Source organism: Engystomops pustulosus, chromosome 10 (assembly GCF_040894005.1).
Source record: "Engystomops pustulosus chromosome 10, aEngPut4.maternal, whole genome shotgun sequence".
Classification (NCBI taxonomy): domain Eukaryota; kingdom Metazoa; phylum Chordata; class Amphibia; order Anura; family Leptodactylidae; genus Engystomops; species Engystomops pustulosus.
The window spans coordinates 38,518,298-38,541,466 of NC_092420.1; the positions used below are offsets into that span (position 1 = coordinate 38,518,298).

Here is a 23,169-nt window from a genome sequence, read left to right on the forward strand (position 1 = left end):
TGGTATCGCTCACCTTGTCTTCTCCGAACAAGCTGTTCAAGACAGCTGTCAAGACAAGACAAATACTGAAGACCCTATAGTAGATAATAATTCTGGTGACCCCTATAGAGTATAAGACCACTAATATTGGAAAACCCAAAAGTATAAAACTACAAATACTGGAGACCCCCAGAGCAGACAATTACTGGAGTGTTGTTCAAATATACAGTCATGGCCAAAAGTTTTGAGAATGATACAAATGTTAATTTTTACAAAGTCTACTGCATCAGGTTTTATAATGGCAATTTGCATATACTCCAGAATGTTATAAAGAGTGATCAGCTTAACAGCAATTAATTGTAAAGTCAATATTTGCCTAGAAAATGAACTTTTTCCCCAAAACACATTTCAAGAAGAAGCAGCTTACATTGTTTCAGTGATTGCTCCAGTAACACAGGTGTGGGTGTTGATGAGGACAGGGCTGGAGATCAATCTGTCATGTTTAAGTAAGAATCACACCACTGGACACTTTAAAAGGAGGTTGGTGCTTGGCATCATTGTTCCTCTTCTGTTAACCATGGTTATCTCTAAAGAAACATGTGCAGTCATCATTGCACTGCACAAAACTGGCCTAACAGGGAAGAGTATTACAGCTAGAAAGATTGCACCTCGGTCACCAATCTATCGCATCATCAAGGAATTTAAGAAGAGCGGTTCCATTGTTGCCAAAAAGGCTCCAGGGCGGCCAAGAAGGACCAGCAAGTGCCAGGACCGTCTCTTAAAAGTGTTTCAGCTTCGGGATACCAGCAGTGCAGAGCTTGCTCAGAAATGGCAGCAGGCAGGTGTGAGTGCATCTGCATGCACCGTGAGGTGGAGACTCTTAGAGCAAGGCCTGGTGTCAAGGAGGGCAGCAAAGAAGCCACTTCTCTCCAGAAAAAACATCAGGGACAGACTGATATTCTGCAAAAGGTACAGGGAGTGGACTGCTGAGGACTGGGGCAAAGTCATTTTCTCTGATGAATCCCCTTTCCGATTGTTTGGAACATCTGGAAAACAGCTTGTTCGGAGAAGACAAGGTGAGCGATACCAACAGTCTTGTCTCATGCCAACTGTAAAGCATCCTGCAACCATTCATGTGTGGGGTTGCTTCTCAGCCAAGGGAATCGGCTCTCTCACTGTCTTGCCTAAAAACACATCCATGAATAAAGAATGGTACCAGAATGTCCTCCAAGAGCAACTTCTCCCAACCGTCCCAGAGCAGTATGGTGATCAACAATGCCCTTTCCAGCATGATGGAGCACCTTGCCATAAAGCAAAGGTGATATCTAAATGACTCAGGGAACAAAACATAGAGATTTTGGGTCCGTGGCCTGGAAACTCCCCAGATCTTAATCCCATTGAGAACTTGTGGTCAATTATCAAGAGACTGGTGGACAAACAAAACCAACAAATTGTGACAAAATGCAAGCATTGATTGTGCAAGAATGGACTGCTAATCTGTCCAATCTGACAAATCTGACAAACACACATAAAAACCAGAGGGCAACAGATCATGTGAAAATATAATATTTGTGTCATTCTCAAAACTTTTGGCCATGACTGTAGGAAATTTAGATATATGGCTCAAAGTTCATACTCTCCCTCTTCAGTGTTCAGTGGGTTAGTATGAACTCTTCATTATTTTTATATATCAAACATTTCCTAAACCTGGAAAACCCCTTTAACCAAGCTGATGAGCTATTTTGTAATGTATGAGCAGAAATTCTGGTGTAAAATAATGCTGAGCAATTGAGGCAAAACCTGTAACAAATAAGCGAATGTTCACATCTTTGTTTGCAGCATTCGCCTGAAAAGTCTCAATGCCAACACTGACATATCCTCTCTGGCAAGAAAAGTGGTTGAAGAATGTAAGCTGATCCATCCCTCTAAATTAGCTGAAGTGGAACAACTTCTCTATTATCTGCAAAATCGCAGGGATGGCCTAACTGGTAAAGGTGAAAATATGATCATTGTCTAGTTTTATCAATGAAACAATAGAAAACTTATTACTACTAGTTTTAGGCTACATTTAGACATGGAAGTTCTAAAGTTTGTAATAAAAATATGGAACATGTAATTATACAATAAATACCAAAAAAAAAGAAAACCCAATACTAGGTAAACTGCTCCTATTAACAATCCAAAACATATAATACCAATAGAGGTGTATAGGACCAAAATATTCCCAATCAACAAGTAATACTCATTACCACTTAATTAATGAAAACATTACACAAGCTTTATAATCATTAACCCCTAGGGGACACAGCCTATTTTGGCCTTAAGGACGCGGCCCCATTCTTCAAATCTGACCTGTGTCACTATAAGTGGTTATAGCTTTGGAACGCTATGAGATATCCAGGGGATTTTTAGATTGTTTTCTCGTGACACATTGTACTTCAAATTAGTTTAAAAATTTGGATGATATCTTTTGTGTTTAGTTATGAAAAAAAACAAAATTTGGAAAAAAATTGGAAAAATTCTTTATTTTCAACGTTCTAAATTCTCTACTTTTGATGCAGATAGTCATAGCTCCCAAATAAATTCATAACTTACATTTCCCAAATGTCTGCTTTATGTTGGCATGGTTTTTTAAGATTCCACATATTTTACTAGAATGTTATAAGGCTCAGAATTTAGGTATCATTTTTCACATTTTTTGTAAAATCACCAAAACCCGCATTTAGATAGACCTGCTCAACTTCTAATTGACACTGAGAGGCCTAAATAATAGTGAGACTCGTAAATTACCCCATTGTGGAAACTACACACCTCAACGTATGAAAAACCACTTTTAAGAAGTTTGTTAACGCTTTACGTGTTTTATAGGGGTTAAAACAAAATGGAGGTGCAGTCTGCAAATTGTAATATTTTTTCACAATACACCCATTTTGGGTGGAAAATTAAACATTTACAATGGATTAAATAAAAAAAGGCTCCACAAAGTTTGTTACCCAATTTCTCCCGAGTACACCGATACCTTATATGGGGTGGTAACCTGCTGTATGGGCGCACGGCCGGGCATAGAATGGAAGGAGGCGCCATCCAGAGCAGATTTTCTATGTCACATTGTACAGGCTATAATTTTTTTCTTTTTTTAATGTGGACCTATAGGGGCTTATTTCTTTTGCCACATGAGATGCACTTTTCTGGTACGTAATTTGGGGGAATCTATAGGCTAATTGGTGAGATTTTATTAACTCTTTGTTGGTGGAGGAAATGAAAATCATCACTTTTCAGGAAGATTTTTATGGGGTTTTTTTTTTGGCTGTTTACCATACCATAAAAATAGTATATTATTTTTATTCTATGGGTCGCCACGATTACAAAAAGACCTCATTTATATAGATTTTTAATTTTTTTCCCATTTTTACTGCATAAAAAGTAATTTGGCAAAAATGTTGTTAATTTTAGCATCACCGTCTTTCATATGCATAACTTTTTTTATTTTTTGCCTCACAAATCTGTTTAAGGGCTTATTTTTTGCGAGAAGGATTGTTCTTTTTAGTGGTCTTATTTTAGAGTGCATAACATTTTTTAAATCCCTTTTTAGAGCATTTTTATAGGGTATTAATTAAAAATGATCTTTTTTCTGGAGCTTTTTTTGTTTTGTTTTTTACGGGGTTCACTTTGCGGATCTAATAACGATTCTGTTTTATTATGCAGATTGTTACGGACGCAGGGATACCAAATATGTGGGGTTTTGTGTATTTTATTCAATTGTACTGAATAAAAACCAATTTGGAGAAAATCTTGTTCATTTTAGCATCACCATCTTTTCATATGCATAACTTTTTTATTTTTCGGCTGACAAATCTGGTTAGGGGCTTATTTTTTGCGAGAAGAGTTGTTCTTTTTAGTGGGCTTATTTTGGAGTGCATAACATTTTTTAAATTACTTTTTAGAGCATTTTTTGATAGGGTATAATTAAAAATTATCTTTTTTCGGAACGTTTTTGCGTTTTTTTTTCTACGGCGTGTACCGTGCGGGTCCAGTAACGATTCTGTTTTATTATACAGATTGTTACGGACGCGGCAATACCAAATATGCGGGGTTTTTTGTGTTTTTGTGTTTTTTATACTTTATTAAGTGTTTTTATGGGAAAGTGACATTTTAGGGGCTTATATTTTTATGTATTTATTTTTTATTTATTATAATGTGTAGTGTTAAGTGTTTTTGCATATTTTTACTTATACATACTTGAACTTAAACCAGTGATGCTCTGATCACTGGTTTAAGTTCAATACACTGCTCTACAATACTATTTTATTGTAGAGCAGTGTAAACTGTCTGAGCAAGCTTGCGCATGCTCAGACAGTTTACAGCCAGACCCGGAAGGGGTCTGGCTGCCATGGAGACCAGGCAGCTCCGGGGCACATGCCAGTCCTCGGAGCTGCCCAGAAGTGGATCGGATCCCCCGGTAAGCGGCACGGGGGATCCGATCCACAACGCAAACACCCTTACACGCCGCGGTCATGTTTGACCGCGGCGTGTAAGGGGTTAACACCCGCGATCGGAGCCGGCTCCGATCGCGGGTGTTAGCGCAGGCTGTCAGCTGTACTAGACAGCTGACAGCCGCTGCTTCTGGTACTGGCTCCGTTCGTGAGCCGGTGCCAGAAGCAGGACGTTATAGAACGTCCCCGTGCGCTAAGCATCTAGCCCCGGGGACGTTCTATAACGTCCTGGTGCGCCTAGGGGTTAAGTATGGCCATCAAAAATAAACCATTAAAAGCATATAATAAAATCCACAGGAACAAGAGTGTGGCGATGGTCACCAGTCTTCCATTGCGTAACAAGCATTATCAAATGCACAAATATCAATATCATCACCGTATATCCAATTTTGGTTGTAACCAAGCATATTACCCACCCGGGTGTTGCATAATACCAAAATTGTGAGCCAATGAATCACGACCACCGCCACAGTGGTGTGGTGTGGTAGATGCCCAGCATATATAAGTGTTACAGGTCAGATGTCTTGTTGGAACCAGTAAAATTGTATCATACCTGATGAGCAGGTGGACGGCAAGTGTATGTATTGGCGCATCGCCGCGGTCGGCACGCACCCATCAGGAGGCGGTACCGGGTTCCGGAAGACGCACAACGCACACAGTGGGGCACATTTATTTACCTGGTCCAGTCGCGATCCAGAGGCGGGTTCTCCGGTGCTGATTCGGGTTCTGCCGTGATTCACTAAGGTCTGTGCGCCGATATTCACCAGGTGTCGCTGCTGCGCCGAGGTCCGCCGGAGTTCACCTGCTTTTTTCTGGTGTATGTGAGTGCTTGATCTTGCGACACAAATGGCTTTTTAAATTCCGCGTTTTTACCGAATCCTTTGGGGTGGCCGGCGGCCACGCCCCCGATTTCTGTCGCGTGAAAGTCGGCGCGGTTGCGCCAAAAATCGATCGCGTGCGCCACAATGCCGTGAAATACAGCGCAAAGCGGAAATATTTGGGAAAAACCCGACGGATTCGCGGCTGCGGACCCTTAGTAAATGTGCCCCAGTGTGCGCGTCATCGTGAACCGGAAGTCTGGGGCCGCCGCCAAGATGAGCGCATGCGCCGGAGCGATGCACACCACTTCGCCATCTTGAGTATGGGCCAAGGTATGGGCAAGTATAGATGAGTAGATGGATCTACACGTAAGTTTTTAAAGAGTTAAATGAACGGACTTTCAGTGCTACATCCTAGCTATTGGAATACAGGAATAACTTTCTAATAGTTACCACTGGATAATATAAATAACATTGTCCGTGAGGGGCCTTATTAAAAATATATGGAGATGCAAAAAAAGGCTCAAAGTGCTCATATGCAATATGTGCTAGTGCTTACTCCTATATAATAAGCCCAAAGGATGACAGAAGATATACGATAATAAAGTGCATAAGTGCACCATGAAATATATATAGTTATATATATAGAGAATTTGTTGCACCCCAAGATAGGAAGCCATGCGCGTACAGATCATAATGAAGCAATATAAATCATATATGGACCAGCCATAGTATATGTCAGTGATGGCAAACCTTTTAGACACTTAGTGCCCAAACTACAACCAAAAACCATGTATTTTTCGCAAAGTGCCAAGGCGACAATTTAAGCAGTAACTTATTACTCCCTGCTCTTTCGCAGGTTGGAATTGTATAGGCATCTGAGGACGCCAATACAGTAGAAAGAAGGAGAAAAAGTTTGGATTATCATTGTAGCTTCCTTCTAGGGTCCTGGGCTGCAAGAGGCCTTAAGTCCTGTCTGACGAACACTGCCCTTGGTTGATGGCAAGGGTGCCCATAGAGAGGGCTCTGAGTGCCACCTCTGGCACCCGTGCCATAGGTTCGCCACCACTGGTATATGTCCATCTAGAAATTGTTCAAGCCAGAAAAGGTAAAATGGAGTAGCCATCACTTGTAATTGGACCTCCCTCAACTGATGACCTCACGTCCACCTCAAAAGTACCACAAGGTAAACCCGAGCAACAAACCACTTAAAAATTGATATAAAGACAAACCAATAAAGACATTGCTTAAAATTAGCGACTAGGAGCTGGAGTTATATATATGGGGAGAAAGAGAGTTTTTCATTTAATCCTTGGGGGGATGTCGTAGCCAGTTTGACAATGCATTTAAGTTCGATCCTCTCCAATTTCTTGAAGGCGTTTCCGCCACGTCCACCCAGATTGATTTTGTCTATGCCATTCTTATAGATTTATATCTGGGGCTCAAACCCCTAATCATTGTAAGGTGACTTTCAAATTAAATGAGTCTGTGTCCAGCGCTGGAATGTGACTAACTTGAATGAAAAGACAAGACCTGTCCTTCCTGGAAGTTAGCAACAAGACTGCTACTTTATTGTGGGACTGACACATTTATAGAAAACCATAAGGCACTTTACATAAGGCGTGTAAGTAGGAAAGCAACAACTATAATTGGGTGTTCTCACCCAGGAAATGTAACACTATTGGATGTAAGCACACAAAGGAGTCTAATACTATTGGCTACATGCAAATACTGAAACTTCCCAGGTGCTCGCCTGGATACCTTCCTCTAGGTGGTGCTAGTGAGCACTAAGCCTTTGTTTGCAGAGGGAAACACCCAAACTTAGTTATCACTACACAAAGTTATATGAAATGAATGCTGAGTCTTTAAAATGTCCGACAGTACGTAAGATGGCGTCTGAGTCCAGTGTAATATCTTTAACACCATACACCCGCAGATCACGCCACCTGCAGTCATGGCTTTCCAAGAAGTGTTTGGGAATCGGTTTCAACTACATTATTTGTTTGTGATCCGTGGGAAGGAGTTTAGCTGCTGCTCTTATGTCTTTCATGTGTTCCTGGATACGAACCCTTAGTTCTCGTGTAGTCATGCCCACGTACTTCAATCCACAGGGACAGCAAGCGATGTAAATTACACCCGTGGAACTGCAATTTATGAAATGCACAATATTAAAATCACGTCGGCCCTCAGAGTCCTGCAATGTCTTAGTTTTTACAATCTGAGGGCATACTTTACAGTGTCCACAGGGAAAAGATCCCCAATCAGGGCCTTTTGATCCAAAAATATAATTTTTAGATTTCGGGGGTGCATAGTGGCTCCTCACCAACATATTGCCGATGGTATCTGCCCGTTTTGAGACCACCTGTGGTGTGTTTGTAATATGCTTTTTAATTTCTGGATCAGATTGGAGTATGGTCCAGAAGCGCTCAAAAATCATATTAATTTCTCTCCATTGGGAGTTATAAGCTGTGATAATCCTTACCTTATTCTCTTTTGAACATCTTGGTTGTTGGGTGAGTAGGGATCTTCGATCCGATGATTTGGCCCGTAAATATCCTTTCTGTATATCCGAGTCACGGTAGCCTCTTTGTTTAAAGCGGGTCTTAAGATTCATCGGTTCATCTTCAAAGTTGGATTGGGTATCACAGATTCGTCTCGCTCTCAAGAACTGGCCTGTAGGCATGGAACGTATTGTATGAGCTGGATGGAAGGAGCTGGCATGCAATAATTCATTAACTGAGGTTTCCTTACGATAAATGGATGTGCTCAATTGACCATTGCATCTTGCATCAATTTGAATGTCCAAGAACTCCAAATGTTGCTAGTCAGCCTGATATTTAAATTATTGGAGTTCAGGTCATCCAAAAATTGGTCCAAGCACTCCTTCGATCCCTGCCATATGAACAGGACATCGTCGATAAATCGCACCCAGGAAATGACCTGTCCTGATGCCCTGTCCATGGCTTCCTGGACCTCATTCCTTTCCCAGTAACCAAGGATGAGATTTGCATACGAGGGGGCACAAGTGGCCTGCATGTAAAATCTCTCCTTGAACAGAAAATAATTATGATCCAGAATAAATCTCATCAATATGAGGAGAAATTTAACAAAGTCCTCATCTAGGTCACGGATCCCTAGAAAAAATTTCACCGATTTGATGCCCAGATCATGGATGATACAGGTGTATAGTCCCTCCACATCAAAAGACACTAAAAACATGTCCGGTTCCATCACAACATCCTCTAAACGTTTCAAAACGTCAGTGGAATCACGGATGTAGGGTAATTCTTCTACACATGGCCGTAGGTAGAAATCTATGAACCGACAGGTTCACATAAGCTGCCACAACCCGATACTATCAGGCGAACAGGGGGTACTTTGGCGTCCTTATGTACTTTCGGGAGAAAGTATAGGGTTGGTATGATAGGAAAGTCCACCTCCAACCCTTTTCTAATTTGTGGTGGTGTAATATGGTTCTCCAGAGTCGTGTCCAATATATATGCCAACTCCTTGCTGAAAGTTTCTGTGGGGTTTTCTGTCAATTGTTTGTAACAATCCTGTTGTCCTAATTGCCTGAAAGCCTCAGCTTCATACATCTATGTCGGCCATACCACCACATTACCCCCTTTATCGGCGGGTTTGAAAACCACCTGCTTCATGTTGCGTAGTTCTTGTAGGGCCTGTCTTTGTCACCTGGTTAGATTATCAAATTTACGGTGTTGTGGCAGCTTACGTAATTCTGCCACCGACATTTTTTACAAACATTTCGACCTCTGGGCTAATTGACCAGGGGGGAAACGTGGTAGATCTTGGTCTAATCTCTGCAGGAAATTTCATTTGGTCACTCACCCCATGTTGTTCTTGTTCCTGTAGAAGTGATTCTAATATTTGATTCTAAAGTGTTTCCAGGTCTTCCGGGGCTGTGATAGAACAGGAATCATCGCTTTTACAGAAATGCTTTTTCCACAGTAAATACACATCCTTAATGGCTGTGAAATCATCAAAAGTGGCCACTGGGCTGAAATTCAAGCCCAGAGAAAGTAGAGACAATTGTTCCGATGTAAAAACAATTTGAGAAAGATTAATTACCTTCAATTTGCCACTGTTGGGGTCCTGCTGATTGTTGTATTTCCGTTTCATTGGAGTGCCTCTCACATTATGATTAGGCCCACGATATTCTGAGATACCCTCTGCTCCAGAGCATGAGGAGTCCAAAGCCAAGGTGTCAATCGATGTTGTGGAGTCGGATCTCCTGACGGAACGTGTGAGATTCATTCGTTGCCAGCGATAAACACGATGTTTCTGAAAGTCCAACATATCCTTTTGAAATTTCTTCGTTTTGACCGATTGGATATCCTTTTCCCATTTTAAATAGTCGGAATTTAAATCTTGTTCGAATTTATTCAAATTATCACCAGATAGTAGTGTTTTAATCTTTTCCTGTAAAGGCACCATAGGTTGCTCTATAGTTTCCAATTTTTTTTTTTTCAATACCAATCAATATTTCAATAAAGGTGCATGCTTCTTCCCTTCTTTTTTTAGTAATCTCATCATCTAAAGAGAAAGAGGGATATACCTGCACCCTCAAACCTCTAGGTACCAAATCCTTGGCCAAATATTGTTCTAATGCGTCTTTATTCCACAACGTTTTCACACGTTTCTTGGCAGATCCTTCCCTAGTTTCATCTCTCCCAGACATCGAGCTCACAGAGTCGCAATTAAAAATCTGAGTCACCATAGATAGCCAATTCGATTCCCTACTCCAGAAATCCATAGTGTTAGTTGGGTGATCTACAATCAAAACAAACAATAAATACCAAAAAAAGAAAACCCAATACTAGGTAAACTGCTCCTATTACCAATCCAAAACATATAATACCAATAGAGGTGTATAGGACCAAAATATTCCCCATCAATAAGTAATACTCATTACCACTTAATAATGAAAACATTACACAAGCTTTATTATCATTAAGTATGGCCATCAAAAATAAACCATTAAAAGCATATAATAAAATCCACAAGAACAAGAGTCACCAAGAGATGGTCACCAGTCTTTAAATGGGTGTTGCATAATACCAAAATTGTGAGCCAATGATTCACAACCACCGCCACAGCAGTGGTGTGGTAGATGCCCAGCATATATAGGTCAGATGTCTTGTTGGAACCAGTAAAATTGTATCATACCTGATGAGCAGGTGGACGGCAAGTGTATGTATTGGTGCATTGCCGCGGTCGACACGCACCCATCAGGAGGCGGTACCGGGTTCCGGAAGACGCACAACGCACATAGTGTGCGCGTCATCGTGAACCGGAAGTCCAGGGCCACCGCCAAGATGAGCGCATGCGCTGGAGGGATGTGCACCACTTCGCCATCTTGAGTATGGGCCAAGGTATGGGCAAGTATAGATGAGTAGATGGATCTACAAGTAAGTTTTTAAAGAGGTAAATGGACGGACTTATGGACCATAGACTAGAAAAGGATGAGACGTACCATAACATTCAGTGCTACATCCTAGCTATTGGAATACAAGGATGATGTTTTGAAAGATGCTAAATCTGTCATTGGCAGCTATGTTCTAAGGCCCAAACTACCACCAAAATTCACTTATTTACAGTGGAGTGCCAACATGTCATTTTAAGCAGTAACTTATTGCTACCTATTCTTCCACATCTTCGGGCCCTTGAGGCCTCCAATACAGTTGAAAGAAGGAGGGCAAATCAGACTCTTGTTGTAGCTTCTCTCCAGAGTCTCTCCGTAGAGAAAGAATGGAGGGTTCAGCAGGATGACCTTTAAAGATAATGCAGTTATGACAACATCTTCTCACTTTTCCCACTATTCCAAAGAAGTGTCGCTTAAGTTGCCTTGGACTGCAGGAAGATTTGGTCCTATTTGGTGAACTCTGTAAAGGGGCGATGGTCTGAGTGCCCACAGAAATGGCTCAGAGTGCCACCTCACCCGTGCCATAGGTTCGCCACCACTGTTCTAAAGCATTCCATGAGCTCCTTCCCACCAATACTCTTTTTACTTTTTGCTTTTTGAGTTTTTAATTTTTTTTTTCATTATACAGAGAGACGTATGAGGGCTTGTTTTCTGGGTAACAAATTGTACTTTCTAGCATCAATATTTAATAGCTCATGTAACGTACTGGGAACATGGAAAAAAGTTTCAAATGCATTGAAATTGACAAAAAAACAACATTTGCAACATTTCCCTCTGGGCTGTGTTCTTACAGCTTTCATATTATTGTCCAAAAGACCCCCTCCCCTTTCAATTCAAGAGCAACGTCTGAACATGGCCAGACATCTAACTATGTACATATGAATATTGTACCATAGTCAGCAGTATGCAGAAGCATTGAATTGCAGTGAAAGAACCTCTACATTTCTTTAATGCCGTTGCCGATCTTGAGTTTACAATACACTAACCACATACCATATGGGGAAAAAGCATGAGAGGAACATGAAAAAGCCAATGTGGCTAACTAATCTTGTAAGGAGAGCAATAAGTGAGAAAGATTAGGCGTTTAAGGTGCTAAAACACTACGGTAGCTGTGAGGCATTACAGGATTATATAGAGAAAAAGAAATCTTGTAAAAAGCAGATAAATGCCACAAAAATAGAGACTGAGAGAAATATTGGCAGGGAGAGCAAAAATAATTCCAAATTATTTTTCAAGTATATAAATGATAAGAAACTAAAAACGTAGAGTGTGGGCTCTCTGAGGAGTAACATGGGGGTCATGGTGGAAGGAGATGAGGAAAGGGCCAATCTACTGAATGTCGCCTTCTCAACTGTCTTTACCCAGGAAGATGATGGTGGAAGACCTAATGAGGAATGATGTAAACCCTCTTTTGAATATCAACAGTTTCAGCCAGGAAGAGGTACGGCGCCGCCTCACAACCTCTAAGATAGTTCAATCACCGGGGCCAGATGGCATACACCCCGGGTTCTGCATGAACTATGTATCATGATATACAGACCGTTATTTTTAGTATTTGAAGATTCCCTAAAGACTGGTAATGTTCCACAAGACTGGTGCATAGCAAATGTGGTACCAATATATAAAAAAGGATCAAAAAGCGATCCTGGAAACTACAGACCTGTGAGTCTAACTTCTGTTGTGGAGAAAATATTTGAGGGGTTTGCTAGAGATGTTATCCTGAAGTATCTCACTGTACATAACTTTATAACCCAGTATCAGCATGGGTTTATGAGAGATCGGTCCTGTCAGACTAATCTGATTGGCTTCTATGAGGAAGTAAGTTCCTGACTGGATCTGGGGGACGTTGTGGATGTTGTATATCTGGACCCAGAGGTTTCCGGTAACGCTTTCACTCTAACACTGCGGCGTTTGTTTAAGCACTAGGAGCTGCTTACTTTAGTAAGCAGCTCCTACTGCCGAAATTATGGGTGACAGGTCCTCTTTAAACTCTCTGCATCCTTGACATCATAAAACCAATTTACATCTCACTTAAAAGTAGATTTTCTGGATAATGTCACACCACCAGGCCATGAAAGAAACATAATTTAAAAAGCTGCTCAGTTGCTTGACAACATACTGCCAGTGATTTATTAAGCAAACTTCTGATGACAGATTCTCTTTAATGGTGTTTTCTGCTTATAGGTTGTTTGTAAAATTTCTCTGATGCATTTATGGAAAAACTAAAAAACCCAGACAAATAATTAATAGAAGAGGATGAGGGTGGTTTTTAAAATATGTATTTTATTATTATCCCTTTAGTTGAAACCATCTGTGAAACAATTGAGATGCAAATATTTTCTGTTATGTGCACAATTTACTTAATTATATTTATATCCTGCAAGTACATTCCAAGGTTTGTGTGCTCCCGATACAGCTAAACTATAGTAATTGTTGCTTAAGCCATTCATAGTTCAGAGGCTTTTCATGTCTTACAAGTTTAGGCCAGCTGAATATAAGCCAGTGTTTCATTTCCTGTTCAATATCATTCAGCCTCGAGAGTGATGATGCATCAACTTTTCTTTACACTGATGTTTTAAGGGGAAAAAAAATCTATAAACTGACACATAGTCATCCTGAATGTGGATAGAATCAAGACTATGCAAATAAAATGAATACTTAAATGTAAAATGTAATGTTCAGACTAAGATATAATACAAAGTGCATCGCACTATTAAATTTGTTTTGTTATGCACGTTCTTAACTTGCACACTCTTGTTAAAGCTACCAGCTTCAAATGAACCTACAAATCCACTTCCTATTGGGCACTTTATTATGTTTTCAGATGCTGACATTCCCAGAAACTCCTTTAAGAGAAAGCTCTATTTTTTATTTAACCCCTTCCAGACCAGGTCATTTTCAGTGCTTGCATTTCAATTTTTCACTTCCCCAATTCCAAAAGCCAGGGCTCTCTATTTTCCCATTTACAGAGATATATAAGGGCTTGTTTTTTCCAAGACAACTTACTAGTGGCACTATTTTTTATATTGTGTGGAATCTACTGGAATATGGGAAATTTTTTCAAAAAGCTGTGGAAAAACTGCAGTTGCACCTTTTTTTTTGCAAGTTTTCATGGCTCTGGCAGTGCAGTCCAGATAATACATCCCTTTTATTCCATAGGTCACTATGATCTCGGAGACACCAAATTTGTATAGTTTTGTTGTCATACTAAATTCTCACACCCATAACTTTTTGACGACTTGGTCTATGGATCTGTTTAAGATTACATTTTCATTGTACATTTCCATATGTATCAGTATTTAGTTGCCATTATGGAAACTGGTGATGGTGCTATGAGCCGAGGTGTTTCTCCATTTCAGAAGTTTTTTTTCTGATAAGGATGAACATTAGAAGAACTAATGGTCATTTATTTCCTTTTGCAGAAAAAAAGGAAAAGAAGAATAACAAACCTAAGGATCCACCACCATTTGAGGGAATGGAGGTAGGACTTTCCAGTTGCCCTTTGCTGATAAATATTTTTTTACTTCATTACATTATACTGGAGTACTTGCTTAGTTCATTGTGTAAAACAAGAATGTATGTACTAAATCTGGTTTAAGGCACATGCAGTTTTAACCATTCTTAATAAAACATTCCGATTTTCAGATTGATGAAATTGCTAATATTAATGACATGGATGAATACATTGAGTTGCTTTATGAAGATATTCCTGATAAGGTCCGTGGCTCTGCGCTAATTCTTCAACTTGCAAGAAACCCAGATAATTTGGAGGAGTTATTGCTTAATGGCAAGTATTTTTGTTAAATTGGCTCTTTGACTTTTTAACAAACTTTGCAGATATCAAAAGTAAAATAAACGTTATAACATGACCTTTATCAGACACTCAATAATGTTTCCGATTAAATTTAAGTTCTATGTAGACATCAAGTAGAAGAGTCTCCTCTCACCATCTCAATATGGACTGCATATTTATGGACGTGGACTGTAGACTGGAAAATTATTCAAAAAGAGGAGTACACCTCCCATAACACTCTGAGATATTAAGTTATGCAAAGTTGGTTGATAACTGAGATGCATTTTTTTTTAAATCAAATTTTTATTAAACATTTTCAAGTTTTACATACATTAAAACAATATCCCCCCACCCCCTCCCTTCCAACAACCCCCCCTCCCCACCTGGTTACACATATAGTCTCATAAGTACATTGTGTTACGGTTCACTCAATGAACTCTTTACAGACAGTAAGAAGCTTGGTTATCAATGAACTATTTCTATTCATTATCAGGATATAATGTCACATTTTAATAATTCACTGAGATGCATTTTAATAAATCATTATAAGAGATATTGGATTGACAGTATATAATAATGTCTTTATTTCTCTGTTAAGAAACTGCATTAGGAGCCTTGGCTCGTGTATTGAGGGAAGACTGGAAGCAAAGTGTTGAGCTTGCTACAAATATCATTTATATATTTTTCTGCTTCTCAAGGTGAGACTTATTCGTTCAATGTAACAATTCTTGTGAATGATATTATTTGTGTAAATAGAGCTCAAATATTTGATAATGTTACGGAACCATGCAGCTTTCAGATGGGTTATTCTACGGGAAAAAATAGCAAATGATGGCTGACTGCAACAAACACTTGTATCCCCCAGTTTCTGTATTTATTCTTTTTTTTTTTTTTTTAGAATTGGTCTTTATTTCCATTTTCATGATTACAAATCTCTTTTTTACTGATAAACAATTACATAACTCTTATTCTTCAAAAAGAGCTCTAATCTGTGATGGGTGATGCACAAATTTCCATTGAGTCAAGTATAGAATAAGGCTGCATTGACACGACCATATGGGGGACGTATGTACGGCTGCAAGCTAAGACGCCAGCTCCCCCATAGACGGCAATGGTGCACAGAGCGATACCTATCCTGTGGATAGGGCCTAACCTTTTTCCTGGGAAAACCCCTTTAAATCCCGCAATATCATCTTCTTGTTGGAGGTGTCTAGCTGATGTAGGTACATTGTACCGTATTTTATGGACCCTTGTAGCTCCTTTTTGGGATATGGTAAGGGCTTTGGCAGGTAATCTATTCTGCACTAAACTGTTTTAAGTCTTTGTACAGCAGCTAAAAGTTTTTATAGCGAGGCCTTGGAAACAGACAGCACCCCGGATCTACTTACCCGATTTAAGGGAATTCATTCTTTGGAACAAATGACTGCCTCCCTTAACTAAACATTAGATGCTTTCTATAAGGTATGGGAGCCACGGGATTCCTTTTTGCGCTCATAGGGCATGTAACCTGGAACATAACTGCATGCCCTCCCGAAATATCTGAACTTTGCACATCCGTATATTGTATGCAATGTATTGTATGCCTTTTTTCTGTGAAAAAGAAAAAAACTAAAATACTCTAGTAAAAATTTACAATTTGAAAAATAATATGGGAATTTCATATAAAAACCTGAATAGGTAAAACACACCTCTTATAGAATATAATTCATAGATGAAAAAGAACAAATTGCAAAACTTATTTTAAAAAAATGTTCATAAAGGATGAAAATAAAAATATTCACAAATTCACATGAGCATGCAAAAAATAAAAAAAATGTGATTTAAGATACAGGATTATAAAATATGGGTAATTTACATGCTGTTTATTTAGGAGAGCAAGCTTTAATGTACATGTCTGGGTAAGTGTGTGTCAGAATTGAATACATCTTTAACTAAAACTGATTTCATTGTATTTTTATAGTTTTTCTCAATTTCATGGGTTAATAACACATTATAAAATTGGAGCACTTTGTATGAACATCATTGACCATGAATTGAAACGCCATGAATTATGGCAAGAAGAACTGGCCAAGAAGAAGAAGGCAAATATCCTTTCACAATTTTTTTTTTTTTTTACGTTGACATACTGGAGCAGATTAATTTAACTCTTTAATGACCGCCTTATCATGTTTTTACCTTGGCCATTAAGGGAACTTCTTCTGGCGCGCCACTTTTATATGTTGGCGCATCAGAAGAAGGGACGTTGGGTCCTGCTGGTGCCGGTGCGAGGCTGTATCATCACAGCCCGCCGATATCAGATATCAGAATTTCGAGTGCGATACGATACCCAGAAAAGTATCACAATATTGATATGATACTTTCAAGAAAAGAAAAAAAGTATTATCTGAATGTTTAGGGTGCGGTCACATGGGGGGGGTTTACATTATGTTTAGAAATGCAATACAAATGTTTGTGGGTGGGGCTCAGCCTAATCACTTATGCATTTCCATTGAAACACATGCGATCAACAGCGTGATTTGAGAGGAAAAGATTTAGTGCTTTATGAGTGTAGTACATGAATTGAAAAGATTCCTGGCAATGTTAATATAAAATAGTCATTTAGACAGGCGTTTTTATGTCAATACGCTAGATAGGCATTTTTGCGGATGGCAAACAAACCCAATGGGGCCAATTTATCAAGTGTCTGAAAGTCAGAATGTTTCTAGCTCAGCTAGAAACCAATCACAGCTCAGCTTTCATTTTACCAATGCTCATGAATAGAAATATTCTGACTTTCAGGCACTTGATAAATCTGCCCCATTGTTTCCTATGTCACATGTTCGTTGAAAAAATTAATGAACGGCAAAAATAATGGACAGCACATGCATGACATCCGTATGCAGACAGGTTTTTTTTCAAATGTTCCTAGGCAACCAAGAGGGCTGGGTAAGAAGAAGATAAGAAACCCATCACTTTTTTTTGCATATGTGAAAAAAAACGGATAGGGTACGTACGTGGAAAAAACTGATACAAACACAGGCGTGTAATTGTGTCCCCCGCAGATCATTAGAAAAGAGTAATTTTTGACTTAAATGAATGTATTTTCCCAAAAAATTCAAAAGTTTCTAAATTGCACTTTCATTTTGATTTAACCCACAGGTTAACTAGAAGTTGTTTTACAAACGTTGAGGGGTGTAGTTTTTATAGTGGGGTAATTTATGGGTTTTACTATTATTTAGGCTTCTTAAAGTCACTTGAAAGCAGAATTGTCCCTCAAAATGTGAGTTTTAGCAATATTCCTGAAAATGAGAAAAATCGCACCTAAAGTTCTAAGCCTCATAACATCCAAGAAAAATGAGAGGATGCATAAAATATCATTCCAAAATGAAGTAGACATATCGCAAATGTTAACTTTCAAGCTCTTTGAGTAGTTTAACTACCTGCCTGGAAAGCAGAACATTTTAAACTTTGAAAATGAAGAATTTTTCCGAAATGTTGCCAAATTGAAATTTTTTTCCAGAATGAAACTTAAAACTTCTCACTTAAATTTTACAAATAACATGTAGTACAATGTATCTCGAGGAAACAATCTTAAAATCACCCGGATATGTTATTTAAAGTGTTCCGCAGTTATTACCAATTATCGTGACATATGTCAAAGTAGACTTAATTAGCAGGCCGGAGCGCAGGTACAAGCTGTCCGGCCCTCCAGGCTGCTAATTATTCACGTCTCCAGCGTGACGTCACCATGCTGGGAGAGGGAGGTGTGGGTATAATTAGCAACCTAGAGCACAGTGTATTTTGTCCCCGCGCTCTGGCCTACTCAATTATAAGTCTGTTTTTCCAGGCAATCCCGTTGTGTCAAGATTAAAGAACACCACTGCTGGGATCACGATAAATAGGAGCGTAGGTGATATTTAGTTCATTTTTAGATCGTTTTTGGCTAGATTGAACTAAATAACAATTTTCATGTGACAAATTTGTCTAATTAGAATTAGATCTATTTATTGGTGTTCTAGATTTATTAAATGTCCGTCTGTGTGTTTTTTCATCAGAAAATGTCCCTTATACTACCCCTGGAGGAAAATACCCAGTAGCTTTGTACCACTGCTATGATCCTCTTGTACACAGGCTCTTTTTTTAAATTTTTTTTTTTTGCAGTCAGCCTATAATAGCGCTACTCTAGAAAATGTTTTTACGTTTGTCCTATGAGCTGGAAATTTTGAGAAGGCTTCATAAGATAAATAAAATGGCAAATTCTAAACATAGAAGACTACGGTAATTTTAATTGTGCCATAACTACAGGTCTGGTGTGAACTGCATTTATTTTTGTAAACTTGATGTTAGTGTCACAAATTTTATATTTCTTAACTAAGATGAATACTTGATGATGATCCAGAAACTACATCCTTAAAAAAAGAATATGAGAAAACATATAAAAAATACCAGGGGCTTCTTGTCAAACAGGAACAGCTTTTAAGGGGTACGTACGACTGCATTGTATCTGGTGAACAATTTTGATCAGCATTAGATTTTTTTAATATATCTCCTTTTGGCTTTCATGTCAAGATTTTATTTACATTTTGTGTGTTTACACATTTTTCTTTGGCATGCTTGGTTCCAAATGGTAAGATTGTATTTAAAAAGACTCTACAACCTACCTAAGTATTTTAGTCTGCTGGCAATATGTCATGAATAATGGTAAAAATACCTTTAGTATTTCTGTCCATTATGTCATTTCTAATAAATTCACATTTTAATCCATTTTTTAATGAGGTAGTTGGTGCATCAAAGTCATGTCCTCAGCTTTTCCTAACTGCATCACTATCCTCCCCTTCATATAAGCAGGAGATCGGTCTGTTGGGACTATATAGGATCTCATAAAGAGGTTGGGACTATATAGGATCTCATAAAGAGGGAAGTTCCCCCTCGAAACATGTCATCCTCTTATGAATCAATAAATAATTCTGCTTTTGTGAAAGTGGTGCCTTGAGTCTACTGGATGTCATCATCCGGGTTACATGACAGTGTGTGGCCGCTACCATTATAGGCGCACTGTTTAGCCTTTTTCATGTAATTTCCAACCTATTGGGATCACCAATAGGTAATCATGGGTCACCTGCGGGCTACCTCACTTTATCCACCACTCTTTCGGATTTCTCTTCTTTTTGAATGCTTAATGGAGTATGTAAACTCCCTTTAAACTAGTCTAAAATATGAAAATAAAAATCACACAGGCGCACGATGGGGGTATGATTGGGACAAATGCCGTCGCTGGTATCAGGGGTGTGCCTCTCCACCGCTACTAGTACCAAAAAAGAAAGGGAAATATACCTGCGCTGGCTAAAATAAATGTATGTGCGTGTGTTATTAAAAGAGAACTGAACTTCCTATACCGAAGTTAACTCTAAAGTGACCAATGCGTTACACTTGGTAAGACACTGACCTGTGACACCAATTCCAGTAGGTTCCCGCAGGTCTGATAGATGTTTGCAGCGGTGTGTTTTCGTAAGTCCAGGTTCGTGTTATGCGAACGCTGGTGTTCCCTGTTGTAAACCACGCAATAGCAGATCAGTAGAGAAGCCCCGGCCGGCAGCTTCACTGAATCTGACTGACAAACGGATGGACCGGTGACGTCACCCAAGGTACGGATAGTCCAGAGAGACAAAAAAGAGTTTCCACTGACACGTTGTCAAAGGCAACGGCTTTCTTCCGCAGGGTAGAGTTCCTGACTCTGATGATGGTACTTATATAGATTCCGTAAAATGTGGTACTAGTTCGTCATTAAAGAATGTTAAAATGCGTGTTGTTGTGATTATTTGGGCATTTGATCATCTCTATTGTTACTTATTTCAAAAAGTAAGTTTGCCTAATGACTCAAGTCCTCTATCCTTATTCCTATTGCTGCGCATATTTCGGACCCTATTGTTCTGTCAATACTGGAGTGGTCAGTCTTCATTTACTGTTGTTCCTTATTTCTTAAAATAAATGGGCATTGCATACAGTAAATTGCCCCTTTCGTATTGCAACTAATATGTTGTTTAATTATGCGGAAATTGTTATCGCCAAACGTGTGGATTGCAGACCGTGCATTGGTACTCCTGCACGTCTTACAATGTCTACAGGGATAAAAACCTGGTTGTTTGAGGAAGTTATTAATATTATTGTTGCTGTTGTTATGCTCTCCATGTTAATTTTCCTCCTGTTCTGTGTAGTAGGTGCAATCAAGTTCCCCAAATTTTGTGATTTTCTCAACACAAATTTCGGATTTTTCTCATGTGACAATATGCGCCAATGTTTCTCAATGATATGTTTAAAGACATAATGGTCCTTAGAGAATTGTGTGATTATTGGGATCTTTGTGATGTCATTATGAATATCAAGATCGTTTTTATTTTATTTTTCTCATTAATTGAAAACAATAGATCCCTAGAAGTACTGGCTATTTCAGATTTTATTTTACGAATGAAGTCCATTTCATATCTCTTCTGGATGAGTTTGCTTTCCAAATTATCAGCTTCTCTTAGAACGTTATTTAGTTCTGTACAGTTTCTTCGGTGCCGTAAGAATTGACTCTTAGGAATATTATTCAACCACATAGGTAAGTGCCACATAGGTAAGTGCCACTTACCTATGTGGTTGAATAATATTCCTAAGAGTCAATTCTTACGGCACCGAAGAAACTGTACAGAACTAAATGACTTTCTAAGAGAAGCTGATAATTTGGAAAGCAAACTCATCCAGAAGGCATATGAAATGGACTCCATTCGTAAAATAAAATCTGATCTAGGGATCTATTTCTTTCAAGTAAATGATCTTAAAAAATTATCTTGATATTTATAATGACTTCACAAAGATCCCAATAATCACACAATTCTCTAAGGACCATTATGTCTTTAAACGTATTATTGAGAAACATTGGAGCATATTGTCACATGACAAAAATTCGAAATTTGTGTTGAGAAAATCACAAAATTTGGGGAACTTGATTGCACCTACTATACAGAACAGGAGGAAAATTAAACATGGAGAGCTTTATAACAACAACAATAATATTAATAACTTCCTCAAAGAACCAGGTTTTTATCCCTGTAGACATTGTAAGATGTGCCAATGCACGGTCTGCAATCCACACGTTTGTCGATAACAATTCCCGCTTTATTAAACAACATATTAGTTGCAATACGAAAGTGCTAATTTACTATATACAATGCCCATGTGGGAAAAGATATATCGGTCACACAAAAAGAAAACTCATGACAAGGATAAAGGAACACTTGAGAAATATAGCAAAACGTCATGAGGGCCATCTCCTATCACGACATTACAAGGAGAAACATGATGGTCAAATTAAAGACAGCATTATATTTGGAATAGAGCAGGTGAAACGAGATTGGAGAGGTGGTAACTATATAAAATATATGTCTAAGGCAGAAATTTGCTGGATTTTTTAGCTTGATACTTTAATACCCAACAGCTTAAACAGTGAAATTGAACTATTTGCCTTATGATTAGTAATACTTCTATTTCATTTTTAATTTTATTGAATATTATCATATTTTAAAAGATTGTTTAGCAAAATGTCTGACATACACAGAATCTAAAACATCGTGCAATATTTAGATTATTTTATAAAGTACAGTTTTAAAGTAGAGAAATCAGTATATACAATTTTAATTTAAATCAATAAAGATAATTACATAGGTTTTATTTTCAGAAATAAGGAACAACTCTAAATGAAGATTGACCACTCCAGTATTGACAGAACAAAAGGCTCCGAAATATGAGCAGCAATAGGAATGAGGATAGAGGAATATGAGTCATTAGGTAAACTTACTTTTTGAAATAAGTAACAATAGAGATGATCAAATGCCCGAATAATCACAATAACACGCATTTAACATTCTTTAAGAACGAACTAGTACCACATTTTACAGAATCTATATAAGTACCATCATCAGAGTCAGGAACTCTACCCTAAGGAAGAAAGCCGTTGCTTTTGATAACGTGTCAGTGGAAACTCTTTTTGTCTCTCTGGAATATCCGTACCTTGGGTGACGTCACCGGTACATCCGTTTGTCAGTCAGATTCAGTGAAGCTGCCGGCCGGGGCTTCTCTACTGATCTGCTATTGCGTGGTTTACAATCGGGAACACCGGCGTTGGCATAACGCATACCTGGACTTAGGAAAACACACCGCTGCATACATCTATCGGACCTGCGGGAACCTACTGGAATTGGTGTCACAGGTCAGTTTCTTACCAAGTGTAACGCATTGGTCACTTTAGAGTTAACTTCGGTGTAGGTATATTTTACCATGACTTCAATACTAACAATAATTGGGATTCTTTTCACAGATGGGTTTTTGAGTCTTTAGAAGACATTAGTGTTTTCTATCTTTATACAGATTGCTGGTAACAAGATCTAATCAGCTGCTAAGTCTATATTATCATTAATCTGTAAATGATGATAATTAATGTGTTCCCTGCTAACCTTTCTATAATAGTAAAGAAAAAAAGCTTATGGAGAAAGATACATTTTGAGCTAAATTAAGTCTCTTGTCTTCAGGACTATATCGAGGTCAAACATTTATGATATTCTATAGAGGAAAATAAACTAATTTTTGTAGTACCTTTTATAATAAATACCGACCATAGAATGAGAA

General features: G+C 38.6%; 1 protein-coding gene across 3 annotated transcripts in view; it reads left to right on the top strand.

Moving 5' to 3' along the window:
* KIFAP3 (kinesin associated protein 3) overlaps positions 1–23,169 on the top strand; it is a 94,406-nt gene that overhangs the window by 4,356 nt on the left and 66,881 nt on the right. The window contains exons 3-8 of one of the 3 annotated variants that reach the window (XM_072128711.1): positions 1,819–1,973; positions 14,156–14,214; positions 14,379–14,520; positions 15,125–15,224; positions 16,487–16,611; positions 18,890–18,988. In XM_072128711.1, the coding sequence (XP_071984812.1) occupies positions 1,819–1,973; positions 14,156–14,214; positions 14,379–14,520; positions 15,125–15,224; positions 16,487–16,611; positions 18,890–18,988 (680 nt within the window). The remainder of the gene's footprint in view (positions 1–1,818; positions 1,974–14,155; positions 14,215–14,378; positions 14,521–15,124; positions 15,225–16,486; positions 16,612–18,889; positions 18,989–23,169) is intronic. The other 2 variants (XM_072128712.1, XM_072128713.1) reach the window with 2 other exon arrangements.